This window comes from Salvia splendens, chromosome 12 (assembly GCF_004379255.2).
Source record: "Salvia splendens isolate huo1 chromosome 12, SspV2, whole genome shotgun sequence".
NCBI lineage: Eukaryota > Viridiplantae > Streptophyta > Magnoliopsida > Lamiales > Lamiaceae > Salvia > Salvia splendens.
In genome coordinates, this window is record NC_056043.1 from 4,758,384 (window position 1) to 4,773,895 (window position 15,512).

Consider the following 15,512-nt stretch of genomic DNA (forward strand, 5'->3'; position numbering starts at 1 on the left):
ACTTATCTCTCCTAACAATATCATTCTGAGCTTGCTCCACCGATTTGAATGGCATGATTGTTTCAGAGAAAATCACATCTCTGCTGACAACAATCTTTTGGTTTCCAAGTTCAATACACCAGAGTCTATACCCCTTCACCCATGGCTGATAACCTAGCATCACACATCTCACAGCCCTAGCATCCAATTTACTCAGTTTCTGATGTACAACAGCTTTACATCCAAAAACTTTCAGCGGGGAGTAGTCACCATATTCACCATACCACATGTAGTCAGGAGTATCACCATCTATGCTCGAAGATGGGCACATGTTGATTAGTTTTACTGCAGTGGCAGCAGCCTCTACCCAGAATCTTTTCTCCATCCCAGATGCTAGCAGCATAGACCTCACTATCTCCATGATAGTCCTATTTGCCCTCTCTGCAATACCGTTCTGTTAAGGGTTCATAGGAACTGTTCTATGCCTCTTTATACCTCTTTCTTGGCAGAAAAGTTCAAACTCCTTAGACAAGAACTCAAGCCCGTTGTTTATTCTTAGACATTTCAAGACAAAACCTCTCTCATTCTCCATCATCTTGCATCAATCTCCGAACTTCCCAAAACCTTCAGATTTCTCTTTTAACACATATAACCAGATTTTTCTAGAGTAATCATCTATGATGGTCATGTAGTATCTCCCCCCACCCACTAAATTTACTGGACAGGCCCCATAAGTCACTATGTGCATAATCCAAAGGAGCCCGAGAAGTGTGTTTACCTCTAATATATGGAAGTTTCTTTGCCTTGGCCAATATGCAATCATCATTGGCTTGATCACTCTTATCATCAATTCCAGATATCACTCCTTTCTTGATCAGTTGTAATATGCTGCCATTTGCAGGATGTCCTAACCTCAAGTGCCAGAGACTGACTGGATCTGACTTCACAATGTTGATATCTCTATTTTTTATTACAGAAGCATCAAGATAGTAGAGATTTCCCTTTCTTTTTCCCTGCAAAACCACATCAGTCCCCTTTTGAATGGTCCTTTTCCCCCACAAGATCCAAAACTGCATCCCTTACTCTCAAGATAGCCAAGTGATATCAAGTTCCTTCTAACTTCTGGGATATATCTTACATTGCTCAAGATCTTCATTGATCCATCACTTAGCCTCAATTTTACATTTCCAACTCCCTGTATAGTGCAAATCTGATTATTCCCTAGCACAACAGATTCAGCAGCTTCTGACAGTGATTCGAACCAATGAAGCTTTGGGCACATGTTGAAACTACACCCGGAATCAAGAATCCAAGAGCTTTCTTCTTCCTCCTCATTCTCTTGAATGCAATCAGAATTGGCCTTACCATGAGCTGCTTCCTTCGCTTGTTTCTTCTTCCAAGCATAACAGTCACGCTTCAAATGCCCGGGTTTCTTGCACCAATGACAAGATCGGGTCTCCTTTTGTTCCTTAGAAACTGCCTTGGGTGTATCACTATCCTTCTTGTAGTTCTTCTTGCCCTTAAACTTCTTTATGTTCAGGCTCTCTGATACCTGTTCTTGACCACGACCACCTCCCTTGTGCAGCTCTTTCGCACTCAAAGCCGATTGCACTTCCATCATTGTGATGGTTCCTTCCCTTCCACACATAATCGCATCACGTAGCTGGTCGTATGATCTCGGCAGAACATTGAGCAATAATATCGCCTTATCTTCATCACCAATCGTCACATCGATGTTTTCAAGGTCATCAACGACCTTATTAAAATCTTCCAACTGTTCAATTATAGCTTTCTCCTCAATAAACTTATAGGAATATAAGTGTTGTTTCATGAATAGCCTATTGGCAAGTGATTTAGTTAGGTACAGACCTTCCAATTTCTTCAAGATTCCGGATGCCGTTGTCTCCTTCGACACTTCTCTTAACACTTTGTCGCCGAGACATAGCACAACCGCACTGTGAGCTTTAGCCAGGATTTCCTCTTTCTTGGCAGTCGCCTTCTCATCAAGAACTTCTTTTTCCTCTGATTCATCATTCTCGACAACCAGAGCATCGGACAACCCTTGTTGAATTAACATTGCTCGCATCTTCATGCGCCACAACGCAAAATCATTCTTCCCGGTGAACTTCTCTGCCTCGAACCTTGATGCCATCGATCGCAACCCTAATTTCTCTTCAACGGTAGTAAATCTCCACTTCCCACAGACGACGCCACTGGTTTGCTTGAACGAGAAATTGAGGAAGCTTTAAATAAGACTCAAGATAAACGGAAAGTAAAATGGTATTATTTCAGAGGAATTTACAGATACACACACTACAGATCTTGAATGGAATCTGAGATGGAAAGATTATAAAAGTGAAGAAGAAAGGGATTTTACAAAGGTATTTAAACAGTCGTGTAACAAACCAATGACTAGTCTTTACAATGGACGGCCATGATTAAAAGATCTTAACTAAAAGATCCAACGGCTGCTGAATCTCTGCAGCTCAAAATAGTGAACTCCAATCCATATTTCTTCTCTCATTTCCTTCAATCACCTATCTCCAGTTTATGCATAATTTGGCGGCTCAATCTTACAATCAATATATTAAGATAAAACACGCAGTATCTTTAAATCACACGTGACACAATACACATTAATATCTAGTACAGAGTTGTCGTACATCAAGAATACTGAGTAGAACTGTAGAAGAATGACCATCGAGGCTCCGAAAAAGATTTGGAAGAGCTTATGAGTTTGATTCAAATAAAGAAGAATTCCACTATTTCATTCACTAGTCAAGAAAATGGTTGGAAATTGTTACAAACCAAACACGAGAACTCATTTAAAAGATTAGCCTGGTATGAGAAAAAACTCATTTAGTCTTTAAACTTCCCACCGGTTGTTCTTGCAGCCGATGTGGGACATTGAGTCCGTAAGGATTACACTACTAACTTCCTCTACCTACTCCTTGGCCATTTTGTTACAATTGTTGCAGTTCCAGTCGTCGGTCCTCTTTCTCCGATCATTAATGACCACCATCTTCCTCTAGTCATTGTTTTCCATGTATAAATACCTAACTGTGAAAGGTGAAGGGGATTTGAAGTATATAAGCAATGACATCTTTTGAGGGATTAATTGCAATTTATGGACTCAATTTTTTACATTAATACTAACAATCATTACTCTCTCCATCTCATAAAAATAGAGATTTTAGAATGACACGGGTTTTAATGCAAAATTGATAAAGTAAGAGAGAGGTAGAAAGAAAAAGTGATTGGAGTATTGTTAATGAAAAATGAGACCCCACATCATAAGAGAGAAAAACATGCCAAAAATGGAAAGTGGCTATTTTTGTGGGACGGCCCAAAAGGAAAAAAAGAAAATTATTTTTATGGGACAAAAGAGTATATTATTATTGAAATACTATCAACTTAACAATTTAGTTTTATCTTGTGCCATATAAAAAATTTCAATGTTAAAACTTTTGTTTTAATTGGCTCGCTCATAATATTATCGCGTCATAAGTTTATTCTTTCAATTGATATTCGTTTGACCAAAATCATTCTATTTTCTTTTTGTTTTTTGTTATTTACACAAATTGCACTTATAAACATGTAATTATAGAAGAAAATGTGATATCTAACAATGATCTACTCTATAGCTAAAAAGGGTGTTTGCTCTTGCTTCTAATAAAACATGGAAACTTGCGTTTTTGGTGTAAATCTCGTAGATTTGTTCGAACTTATGGTGTTGGTTGCTTATTATGTGATATCCTTTTCGGTCTTCTGAACTCTATTTGATTTTTGTTGGTCAAATTTCGATCCACTCGCATACAACTAAATTGATTGAACTTTAATTCCTAAAACCGTCTTCTTCAATGAATATTTTCAATAACTCTTGAGCATAAATCTTTTGAATCAATTTATACAAAATATATATATTTTTATTTATAAGCTCGAACTCCTCTAATCAGTGCAAGGTTAACTTTGACTAAATCTAGAATTGTCGATCCATGGGCTAGATCACATAACATAATACTTCAGAATGGCATATTATTTTGCTCTAGAATAAATTGAGTAATATTCATTTCTCTCTAGAATAGCTGTTCAAATTATTTAGAAATAATTAATAGATAAAAAATTGAAGTCAGATAGAAAAGACGTAGAAGTCACCAAATGACCTATAATATAATACAATGATTATGGGTGTCATTAGCATTCACATCTTAGCACACAACTCAAATCCAGAGGTACCCCTACCAAGTAATACGAACCGAGGTTCACATACGCGACAATACCTTTCCAGACGCAACACCTAAATCCCGAAAAAATTATTTTATTACCGACTGAGACTTTTAAAAAAATTATTGTTTAGCAGGGCTCACCTATGAGAACAGGCTGAACGCTGTTCAAAAGTATATAAACAGCAACAAGAGGTGAGAGACGTGCAAACGCTTTAGCCACTTGCTCACGCCTTAGTCCACCCAGTGATGATGAGACTCCAAGAACGCCAAGACAAAACACACAAGTCGTATGACATATACACAAACAGTTTCTATGTTGTGTTATGATAAAAGGAGGCTAACCAGATCATCACACCAGACGACACTACAAGCTTGACCGTCGGTCTAAGATCTCTGAACGCTAAGGCCGTGAAGCCTCTCCACGTCTGTATGCATCCTCCGGACACCATATACAAAAGTTGGCCTAAATTCATGATCAAGAAAGCCAAACAAGTGGATGACATGACGCCAGAAACGCCAAACTCCAATTTCACAACTAGAAGCCACGAGAGGAGCACGTGCGTGAGCAAGGAGACAATTGCATAGCATGACAAGACGAAGTTCTTGCTCTGAGACTGCAGATAGGCATTGCAGCCGTACATTGCACCATACAAGAAGACGACAGCGATGAACCAGGGAGCGACATCCCCTGCCATGTCCGCAATGTTGTGGTCCTGTCCTAATGCTTTCAGAACCGGAGCAGCAAACACAAACAGGGGTATGACCAGAACACAAACAACGAGCAAGATGATGTACGATTGCTGAAGATAAATTCCAAGCTTCTCGTATTGTTTGGCGCTGTATGCTTGCCCACATAGAGTCCCCACCCCACCAACCATGCCTAGCTGCATATTTGTAACCAAAAAAATATCTTTATTTTGCTAGAAACTAAATCAACCAGGGCTCAGTACCTGAATGCCAAGGACAAATCAGAAGAGCACAGTGAAGACGAGGGCGTAAGCAGCAAGGTGTGTGGAGCCAATGTGGCCCATAAAAGACTGGCTGACTACATGTACACCAAATGTTGAAAATGGTGTTAGTATAGCTGGACCAGCTACAATCAAGACCTTTTTTTATCTCACTCCATATTTTCTTCTTCAAAGATGACTTGGCTTCGTCTCTGGCTAAATCCAGCAGACTTTCCTTCATGCTTCCTTCCATTCTATAGTGATCAAGCTCTTGCACCTACCCTTCTGCAATTTATACATGTATTGTCCATTAGTTTTATGAGTTTTAACATAATCATATGTGATTAGTGATTACACAAACTAATCAACACACAAAAGGGAGCGTGAGCATTTTCTTGAAGAATTGATACAATTTCTATTCTATACTATCAAACAGACGTACACACACACTTAGTCACTTACGTAACAACCAAGACGAGTTGCAACAATCTTTCAGACAAGAAACATTAAATCATGCTTTCACTAAAGAGAAGGGATAACTGAAGATGAAGAAATCAGTAAAATGAAATGGAGTCAAAGAACTCACCTGTAATATCTTGTTTTATATTTTGAGAGAACCTTGTTTTTTATTCTCATAGTATTATTCTTTGTGGTGTTTATTAGTACAAACTTTATATGTAGAGTGTCTGAGAATAGTGCGGTTGGTAATGAAAACACAATTATCTATGCATATATAAAGTGGAGTGACTATGTGACCTACAATTTCTCTCACATTTTGTTTCGTTTCTTTGATTTTTGTGACAAAAGGAATCTGCTTAATTTTTTATTCTATGAACTGTTATTTAATTATAGACCCAGTTAAAGGGTTACGTTAGACTAACTTTTTAAAATTAATAATGATAATCGACAATTATATCAATAATTTATGTTATAGATGTCAACACGAACATATTTGTATGTCAACTAAATGTAGTTGACATACGTATGCTTTCTATTGACACCAACACTTACATGTTAATAGAAGACATACTCATTTAGTTGACGTACAAATATCTTCATGTTGACATCTATAACATAAATTATTAACATAGTTGTTAGTTATTGATGCGAAGCATATTTCCTATACTTTCCCCCCGTAGACTAAACATTTCTATGTTAATTGTAATTCACCAAGTCGTGTTTTGAGTGTAGTTTTGGGTGTTGGAAGCTGTAAATGCGTCAGAAGAGCAGGCAGAAGAAACACCCGGCCGGGTGAAATGTTCGATGCATGAGGAGTCCAGAAAGTTCGCCCGGTCGGGCGTTCTGACATCACAAAAACGCCCGGTCGGGCGTTTGTTTTTTTAACTGCAAAATTGCAGTTTCATGCGGCAGTTCCTTTTTTTTCCAAGAAGAGAGAGGGACGAAAGGAAAAGAAAAAAGGAAAGAAAGGTGTCAGAGGGTTCTGGGAAAAAGGGGAGAGCAAGTGAGAGGACAAAAAGGTGTTGGAGAGAGAGATTGATTTGGTGGAGTAATTTTGGAAGCTAGTGATTGAAAAGTGACGTTGCTATTGAAGAGAACTTGACAGAATATTCAAGTCATACATTATCTTGGATTTGGTTTCATGGTTTTAATGGCTGACTCTCAATTTATTATTTTCGCTACTTTTGAAATGTTTGGCTAAAAATCTTAGTGTTGCTCCAAACATGTAATCGGATAATTTGTTTGTATGATTTATTCTATGTTCTTCTTTATCTTATGATCGTCGTTATCACAATTTTATTGTTTAAATCTATTACTTTTGGTGCATCATTTGTAGTAGATACTTATTCTTATTCAAATGTCTCTTTAACTTTGAATAAGATGGATCATTGTGATAATGAATTATCAAATAGATTTGTTTAAATGATAATTTGATAATGGATTTCTTGTGCTTATAATAATTGATCTTTGAGTCTCGCGCTTCCGTAGGATCCATAGATTAATGAAAATTAGTTTATAGAATATGTGTTCAACTATTCTTAAGCTATTGTATGTCGAGCATGTTCAGTGCTAGCATCGAGAATTGATTTCATAGTCCCGTAATTCATAAGATAGAATTGGACATTAGATTAAATCACTGTTTTATCCGTGAATGTTTGGAGTAACAATTTCTTCTCTTCATTCGTCTCGCTCATTTAATCTCTTGTAATTGTTTTTGCATAATCTAGAAATCAAAATCTTCAAATCAAAATACCCTCTTTTATGTGTTTTCTTTATATTGGAGTTAATTGATCTTTACCTTCCCTGTGGATCGACATCTAAAATAACTACATACGAAGCTGTAATCTTGCAGTGAAGTTGTAATATTTGGGTTAATTAATTGAACTTGAGTGCTATATTATCTTTTGTAATAAACCTAAAAATTACACATCAAGTTATCAATTTAAAAAAAATTATCAATTGATAATAATGTCCCCTAAGTCGTAATCACTATCACTGGTTTTATACTATATATATTGACGTAGTAACAAATTAACAACAAAAAAAATTCATCACGTGCTTGATTCACGCATTAAGTATATGGTTGGGAAATGGGTTCTAAATAATCTATTTAAACTTTAAGCAATTCATTTGTCAGGTTTAGTTTATATTTTAAACTTATCATCTATTTTCTCCGTTTATCATTAAAAGTGTTATTTATTGGCAACAGATTTAAAAAATATTAAGAAAAATAAGTGAAAAAAAGTTAGTGGATTATAAGTCTCACTTGTATATATTAATTTAAATGAAATGTGGGTGAAATAAGTTAGTCGAAACTCTATTATCATTTATAGTAAAAATAAACTGAAACTCCTATTCACGGATGAATTAAGATAGAAAAATGGAGCTGATATTCACAAACAGAGAAAGTAGTGCATCTAATTTTATCGATTTGACTTGCCTAAACTTCCATACAACGACTAGATTATGGCGTGAATGTTGAGGGATGAGAGTAATGTTGAGTAAAAAATTCCTTAAATCTAAAATACTTATATTATTCATGTATTTACCTCTATTATCTAAGTCTATCTTGCATGTAAAAACATTTAAATTTTAAATACTTAGATCTTTCTTGGTATGATGGAATACGGTTACAGATCTAGTATTCAAGAACAAAGAGGGTGGAATATATATTACTCCACTAGCTTAGTTTAAGGCGAATATGATTACTTTTTTTCCGATCATCGGGGCGACGTCAGAGCAAACAGAGAGGGGTGGACATGAGAATTTTATGTCCAAATAAGGGGAAATTAGTCGCAAGGAGGGGGCAGTCGCCCCCTAGATCGGCCAGTGATGAAATATAATAAGGAGGGAATTAAGTGAGCATGAAAATGGAATGATAATTTCATTCTTATGGATTAGTATTTGGTAAGGGCAAGGAATACAAAAGGATGAAATTGCTATACTTTGATTGATTCATTTTCTATATTTGGTAACTACAAATAGTAGAGAGATGGAATTGAATATGAATAATTAATTATTTTAGAATTTAATATTAGTTACTAGTGTAATTATTTCCGTCAAAATTATTTTTCAAACAAAAGTTTATAATATATCATGCACGCTACTTTAACTCGACATAATACAAAACTATGTGTGTAATTTTATTTCAAAAAATTTAAAATGTTAGATTATAAAATCTAAAAATTATAATATTGAAATGATATTGAATTGAAATAAAATATAATACTATAACATGTTAGTATAATTTTTTTTAAATCTATAAAAAAAAAGAGAATGGAATGAAATGATCATTCCTTGGGTAAATCGAATGAATGGATATTCTCAAGGGGAATGAAGCGGTGATTCCTAAAATAATTTACTATCCAACAAAAGAGTGGAATGAAAGTAGGAATATCATTTCATAATTTCATTTCCTTGATTCCATTCCATTTCATTTCATTCTATCATATCAAGAATGAGCTTAGTATAGCTGTAATACCCGAAAATTTGTGGAATTTTATTCTTTTAATTAAGGATGAAATTTTTATGTTTGTGTGTTTAAAATATGGTGTGGAAAATATTATTTGTGTTTATTTGGGTGTTGTGGATGTGGTATTTTCTACCTAGGCAAATTAAAATGGAATTAAGTAATTAAGCTATGAATAAAAACTCCTAATTAACAAATTAAATCCCTCCCTCCCCAATTCTCTCTTCTTTTTCGAAAAAAAAAACCTCCCCCATCACCCCATGATTCTCTCAACCGCCCCCACTCCCTCATAACCGATTTCCCTCCCCCTCTTTTCCATTCGTTCTCTCTTCTCGGTCTCTCTCTCTCTCTCTCTCGCTCTCTAGCTCTCATCTCTCTCGAAGTGTGCTCTCACGGTAAGCTCTCGCCCCTCTCTCTCTCGGTTTACCTTTCCCCATTCATCCCCTTCTCATCATCATCTTGGCTTCTTCAAGGTGTTATGCTCGTACGTTGTAAATCGGTGTAGGGAAAGCTTCGAATTTACGTTTGAACTATCGAAGAAAGGTAACCAAACCCTAACCCTTGTTTAATTCGAAAACTCATGCATATAGGACGTTTTGGATGGTTTAGATGCTGAATAGGGTTTGTGGCTATGTGATATGGTTGAGCATGTTTTTGGTAGTAACTGGCAGTGGGTTCCGACCCCTTTTTATCTAAGCAAACGATCTCCGTTGGGTACGAATTTTGAACTGTATAAAGGTTAATGTGGCTTCTGTGTGGTGTGTAATTTTCAGCCTCTTTGGATGTCGTATGAATTTATTATGATTTTTGCAAGTAAACTGCGCAGTTTCACGAGTTGTATGTTTTTGGGAGATGTTTTCATGTGCAATTGGCGTGATTCTGAGTGCTATGTTTTTGTGATGAATGTGGGTGTGTTTGACCAAGAGATGGCTCGGGAAAATCAGTGTTTGGTTCGAGGGTTTTGCGTGGGTTGGCCGAGAGTTTTAGGGGCCGGCCTAGGGCAGTGTTGTGGGGGGGTTTTGAAGGGATGATCCCAGGTGTCTGGGTGTGTTTTGGGACGGAGAATGTGTGGTGTGAATGTTGTATAGGGTTTGAGAATCGGAAGTTGGAGGAAAGTGAGTGTGCACGGGACGAGCCAGGCGGCCGAGGTGCCGAGCCAGCGGCCGAGGTGCCGAGCAGGCGGCCGAGGTGCCGAGCAGGCGGCCGAGATGCCGAGCCAGTGACCGAGGGGCCGAGCAGGCTGCCGAGGTGCCGAGCCAGCGGCCGAGGTGCCGAGCAGGCGGCCGAGGTGCCGAGCAGGCGGCCGAGGTGCCGAGCCAGCGGCCGAGGTGCTGAACAGGTGGCCGAGGTGCCGAGCCAGCGGCCGAGACACCGAGCCATGTCGAGACGCCGAACCTTTTTCCGAGTTTTTCCGAACCTTTTCCGAGCCAAGTGAGCCGTTTGCACAGTAAGGGTATGCCAGGACTTGGAGTGCTGTGTTCGTGTGTCGTGTGCGCGTTTTGGGTACGTCGTTTGCGTGCGGGGTGTGTTTCGAACGTGTGACTTTGTGTGTTTGTTTTGTAATATGTTGTTAAGTGTATGTACGTGTAACGTGCTAGATGTTGAAGTCGTCCACGTAGGAATCATGCATTGTCGTTTAAAGTCTCGTCTCTTCTGACTCTAATCATGATACAATTTATCTTTCAAAAGGGTGATCGTTTACGAGGAAAGTGTGGTTGAAGAAGGGAATTATTTTAAAAGCTAAGCAATCGAGGTGGGCTTTTCTACCCTACTTTTACGTGGGTTGTTTTTAATACGGACTCTGTTCCGGAATTGTTTATGGAGGTGAACTGTTTGTCTTGCCAAATGTTTTGATTTGAAACCTATCTGAAGTGGTTTACCACATATGTTTAATCGAATTCGGGTCTGTTGGGCTGCGAACCCTCAGGCTAGTGTACACGAGACTGGGTGCCATCTGAGAGCAAGTTGGCCGGTCTAGATGACCTGGGGTGTGGCCACGCCCCTTGTCACCGTTTGAATCAGATAGTGTATGATTGAGGGAATAAGGGTGGCAATATCGGAAAATGACTGCGCAGTCGAATTTATGAAATATATTTTGGTGTACTGGGGTTATTTTCATTACACTCAAAACCCCAATGTTACACTGTTATGGCATGACAAACTATGATTTTGGCGTGTGTCCACTGAGTGCAATAAGTACTCAGCCCTGCATGTTGTTTTCTTAATGTGCAGGTTGAGCGGCGATGGGGAGGACGGATGTTGAGCAGTTAAAGTCAAAATGCGTTTCACTTTGTTTTGGATAATGTCGTGTCGTCATACCCGGCATTATCTGTCTCTTGATCTTTTTCCGCTGCTTGTAATCCGAAACAATGTTTTCATTTAAACTCTGGTTACTTAAACTTTTGAAATGTCGCTACAGTACCTTGTTTTAAAATGAATTTCCTTTTATTAAATGTCTTTGGGTCAAATATTCTTGTTTTTCCCCTTTCTTCCCCGCTTCTTTACTCCTCCCCTAGTCGCGGTCCACCGTACTTCCTATCCTTAGGAAATGCGGGCGTGACAATAGCTCATAGGAGGAGCAGTGTAGTTAGTTCCGGAGGAGCAAAGTTGCAAGAAGCAAGGCCTTAATATTTTTCACATTTTATTATTATTTTTTCTTTGTTATTGTGAGATAGCTTAAGGCCCAATAAGACAATAATTATTATGATGGCCAAGTCGGCCTACAATTGAATCCTGATACCCGAACCAAATGCCACAGCCTGGTGCTCCAAAATTAGGGATGTCAATATAACTCGGACCCGATGGACTAGCCTGAATAGCCCGATAAAAATATAGGGTTATGGTTGCAATTTTGTAGCCCGAATTTGAAATCGGGCTATTCGGGTTGACCCGGTCGGGTTGTCGGGTTGGCCGGGCTGACCCGGTCAGGCTGTGGGTTGGCCCATCGGGTTGCTATTTAAAAAAAATTAATATTAATATTTAGGGATTTAACTTCATTTAGGGTTTCTTATCTTATATTGATGCGCAACCTTTTCTCTCAAATTGAAGATCAGGTAACTTACTCCTCTTATCTCTCTACTCCTCAATCCTCATACTTGAATTATCATATTTGGAAATTCTTACCTGATTTGTTTTCTAATTATCAAGGCCATTGTGGTTCTTGTTGTGCTTTCGAGTTAAGGTGAAAAACGATACTGAGTTTTTCCTTTCCTTTACTTATTCTTCGTAACTATTCTTTAGATACAATGGTACATTTGAATTATATTGAAATCATGTCTGATAACACTTTTGATCTAATCATACAAGTAATAAAGTATTTAAGGCTCTCCCTCTTATTTTCTTCTTTGTTGTGATGAAATTCATTGAAAGAACAAAGACTGTTTTAGCAAGAATATAGCATGTCAAAGAAATTTAATTAGACTAATTGCATTTATTAACCGATTATATTTTGTGTTGTATTTTTAATACTTGTTATACTTAACCGGGAATCTTTATATAGCTTGATTCCATTGCATCAGCTGAAACTTACCTTATTATAAATTTTGATAACGTTAGTATGGTCCATGGTTATTCTATTTATTAACATTAGACCTCCCATTTCTGTTTCTTTTGTTGTATTTCAGTCAAACAGTGTGACATTTAACTTGACGCCAGAACTCATTCATCAGGTATGCTTTCTTCTCTCACATTTGAGCATTCTTATTTCCACACCTCGAAGTTGAAGACTGTTCTATTAATATATAGATTTCTTTTTCTACTTTTTATGTTGCAGTTGATCGATATGGAAGATTCATCTCCAAGTTTTGTTGAGGGAATTCAGGAAAGTGATGAAGATGTACAGATTCTAGATGATTCTAAAATTAAGAAAAGGAAAACATCTGACGTTTGGAATCACTTTACGGAGGCAAAAGAGCCAAATAAGGATGGAAAGTTTACCGTCACGTGCAATCACTATGATCAAGTATACACATATGAAGGTATAAAACACGGAACTTCTACTTTTAGTCGTCATTTGAAGGTGTGTAAGAAAAAACCAATGTTTGGAAATTTGAATGTTATGTTCTGTGATCACGAGGGAAAGTTAAATGCTATGTCTAAAGTAATAGACCCGGAAATTTGTCGGGAGATGATGACTAAGATAACGGTTGCACATGATCTTCCATTGAATTGGGTTGAATTTGAACACGTGAGAGCTTATCACGCTTATTTGAACTCTGATGTAAAATTCATCTCGAGAAATACTCATGCCGCTGATGTGATAAACTTGTATAATTCTGAAAAGGAGAAACTAAGGATTAGACTGAATAATCTTTCTGGGATGTTATGCTTAACTTCGGATGTTTAGACTGCATGCACTATTTCAGGTTATATTTGTTTGACTGTGCATTATGTGGACGATAGATGGAAATTAAATAGCAAAATACTTGCCTTTTGTTCTATGCCTCCTTCGCATGGTGGACCCGAATTAGCTCAAAAGATTTTTGATATATTGGTAGATTGGAAGATAGAGAAGAAAGTTTTTTCTTTAACTTTGGATAATGCGTCTGCCAATAATACTATGGTTCAAATTTTGAAGACCAGACTTCAAATACCAAACTCATTATTGTGCAAGGGTGAATATTTTCATGTTAGATGTTGTGCACATATCTTGAACCTTATTGTTCAAGAAGGGTTAAAAGTTGCTTGTGATGCTATAGAAAAGATTAGAGGTAGTGTTAAATATGTAAAAGCATCTGAAGGCAGATTGATGAAGTTTAAGGAATGTGCTCAAAAATTTGGTATTGAATTCACTTCTTCACTTTGCTTGGATGTACCTACTCGTTGGAATTCCACATATTTGATGCTTTGTAGTGGAATATGTTGCGATTTGAAGAATTGAATTATACGCAATGCCCGACAGAGGAAGAGTGGGTAAGAGGAGAAGTGATGTGTAGATTCTTAAAGCCATTTTATAATATCACTACTTTGATTTCTGGTTCATCATACCCTACTTCCAATCTCTATTTTATGGAAATCTAGAAGATTGCATCTTTATTGAATAAAATGTCTGAATATCAAGATGCAGTGGTCAAGTCTATGGCTCTTAAGATGAAACTGAAATTTGATAAATATTGGAAAGAGTATAGTGAAATACTCTCTATAGGAGCAGTGCTTGATCCGAGAATGAAGTTCAAAGTTTTGGATTATTTTTATTCAAGAATTGATCATCTTACAAGCAAGGATAAAATTTTGAAGCTGAAGATAAAATTGTATGCTTTATATGATGAGTATAAGAAAATGGGTGTTGGGGTATCTTTATTTAAAGTTCCTCAAGCTAGTGGTGGAAGTTCTAGTTGTCAAGTTAGAGAACTTGAATTCATGGGTGAAGAAGTAAGGGGAGGAGAAATTAATCAAGCATTGTTGAATTGGGAGGAAGACGACTTTGCTGTAAGTTTTTTTTCAAATATTTCATGTACTTTTGTAAGTTAATTTTTATTCAAATATTTCATGCATTTATAGTTGTGCTTATTTTATTTATGACTTTGACTATTTTCTAATATTAATATTGTAGATATATAAGAATCAAGCAAGTGCAACTTCTGAAGCAAAGTCACCGTTGGATGTTTATTTGGAGGAAGGTCAGGTGGCTGAAAATGGTGAGCTTGATTTACTCAAGAATTGGAAAGATAATGCATCCCGCTTTGGAGAACTTTCTACAATGGCATGTGATGTGCTAAGCATTCCTATAACAACGGTAGCATCAGAATCTTCATTTAGTATTGGAGCGCATGTTTTGAATAAATACAGAAATAGCTTCCTTCCTGAAAAAGTGCAAGCTCTTATTTGTGGTTGCGTGGATATTCCAATGGTAGGTTTTTTTTATCTTAAATTATCAAAAACTATATAATATCTTTTTTTTAATAGATGATGAAGACTATGAGCTCGATGCCAATGATCCAATTGATGCTTCAAACGTTATTGATGTGGAAGAGCGTCATTCAAATGCTTAGATTTTATTTTAATTGTACTTCGTTGTTTCTCTTAAACATGTAATGGGCTAAACCTTGGTGATATTTGACTACTTATCATACTTTAACATCTTTAGTTTTAAGTTTGAACATAAATTGACATGAAACTAATTTATATGTAGCTCACTTAGTGTTTTTGACTATGCGAGCTTTTTGAAAACACTTTGGCCCGAATAACCCTACGGGTTAGCCAGAAACCCAAAGGGTTAGGGTTAGGGTTAGGGTTAGGGTTAGGGTTAAATTTTTACAACCCGAAAAAATCATAATCCGAATAGCTCGTACCCGAATGACCCGACAACCCGAACGGGTTGGCCCGATTGACATCCCTATCCAAAATGCATGGTTAACGAATAGGGTTATAAATTTCCAAAATTAGTCTTGAATAGAAAAATACTATCTTGGAAATAATATTAGTAGTAAGTAT

The 15,512-nt window shown here is 37.0% G+C and overlaps 1 protein-coding gene and 1 long non-coding RNA gene across 3 annotated transcripts; one reads left to right on the forward strand and one right to left on the reverse strand.

The window, feature by feature from the left end:
* Positions 1 to 4,180: 4,180 nt before the first annotated feature.
* On the reverse strand, positions 4,181 to 5,841 carry LOC121758437 (protein DETOXIFICATION 22-like). 2 transcript variants are annotated; one of them, XM_042153836.1, is made up of 3 exons: positions 5,739 to 5,841; positions 5,156 to 5,437; positions 4,181 to 5,089 (listed from the first exon to the last, which is right to left on the reverse strand). In XM_042153836.1, the coding sequence occupies exons 2-3, from the start codon at positions 5,403 to 5,405 to the stop codon at positions 4,590 to 4,592; spliced, it is 750 nt and encodes a 249-aa protein (XP_042009770.1). In that variant the 5' UTR covers positions 5,406 to 5,437; positions 5,739 to 5,841; the 3' UTR covers positions 4,181 to 4,589. The 2 variants fall into 2 exon arrangements, with proteins under 2 accessions (XP_042009770.1, XP_042009771.1); XM_042153837.1 differs by having other exon boundaries at positions 4,181 to 5,437.
* A 4,937-nt stretch (positions 5,842 to 10,778) lies between these two features.
* LOC121758567 lies at positions 10,779 to 11,498 on the forward strand. The gene is made up of 2 exons (XR_006041510.1): positions 10,779 to 10,833; positions 11,313 to 11,498. It is a non-coding gene; the product is annotated as an uncharacterized LOC121758567 (long non-coding RNA).
* The last annotated feature ends 4,014 nt before the right edge of the window (positions 11,499 to 15,512 follow it).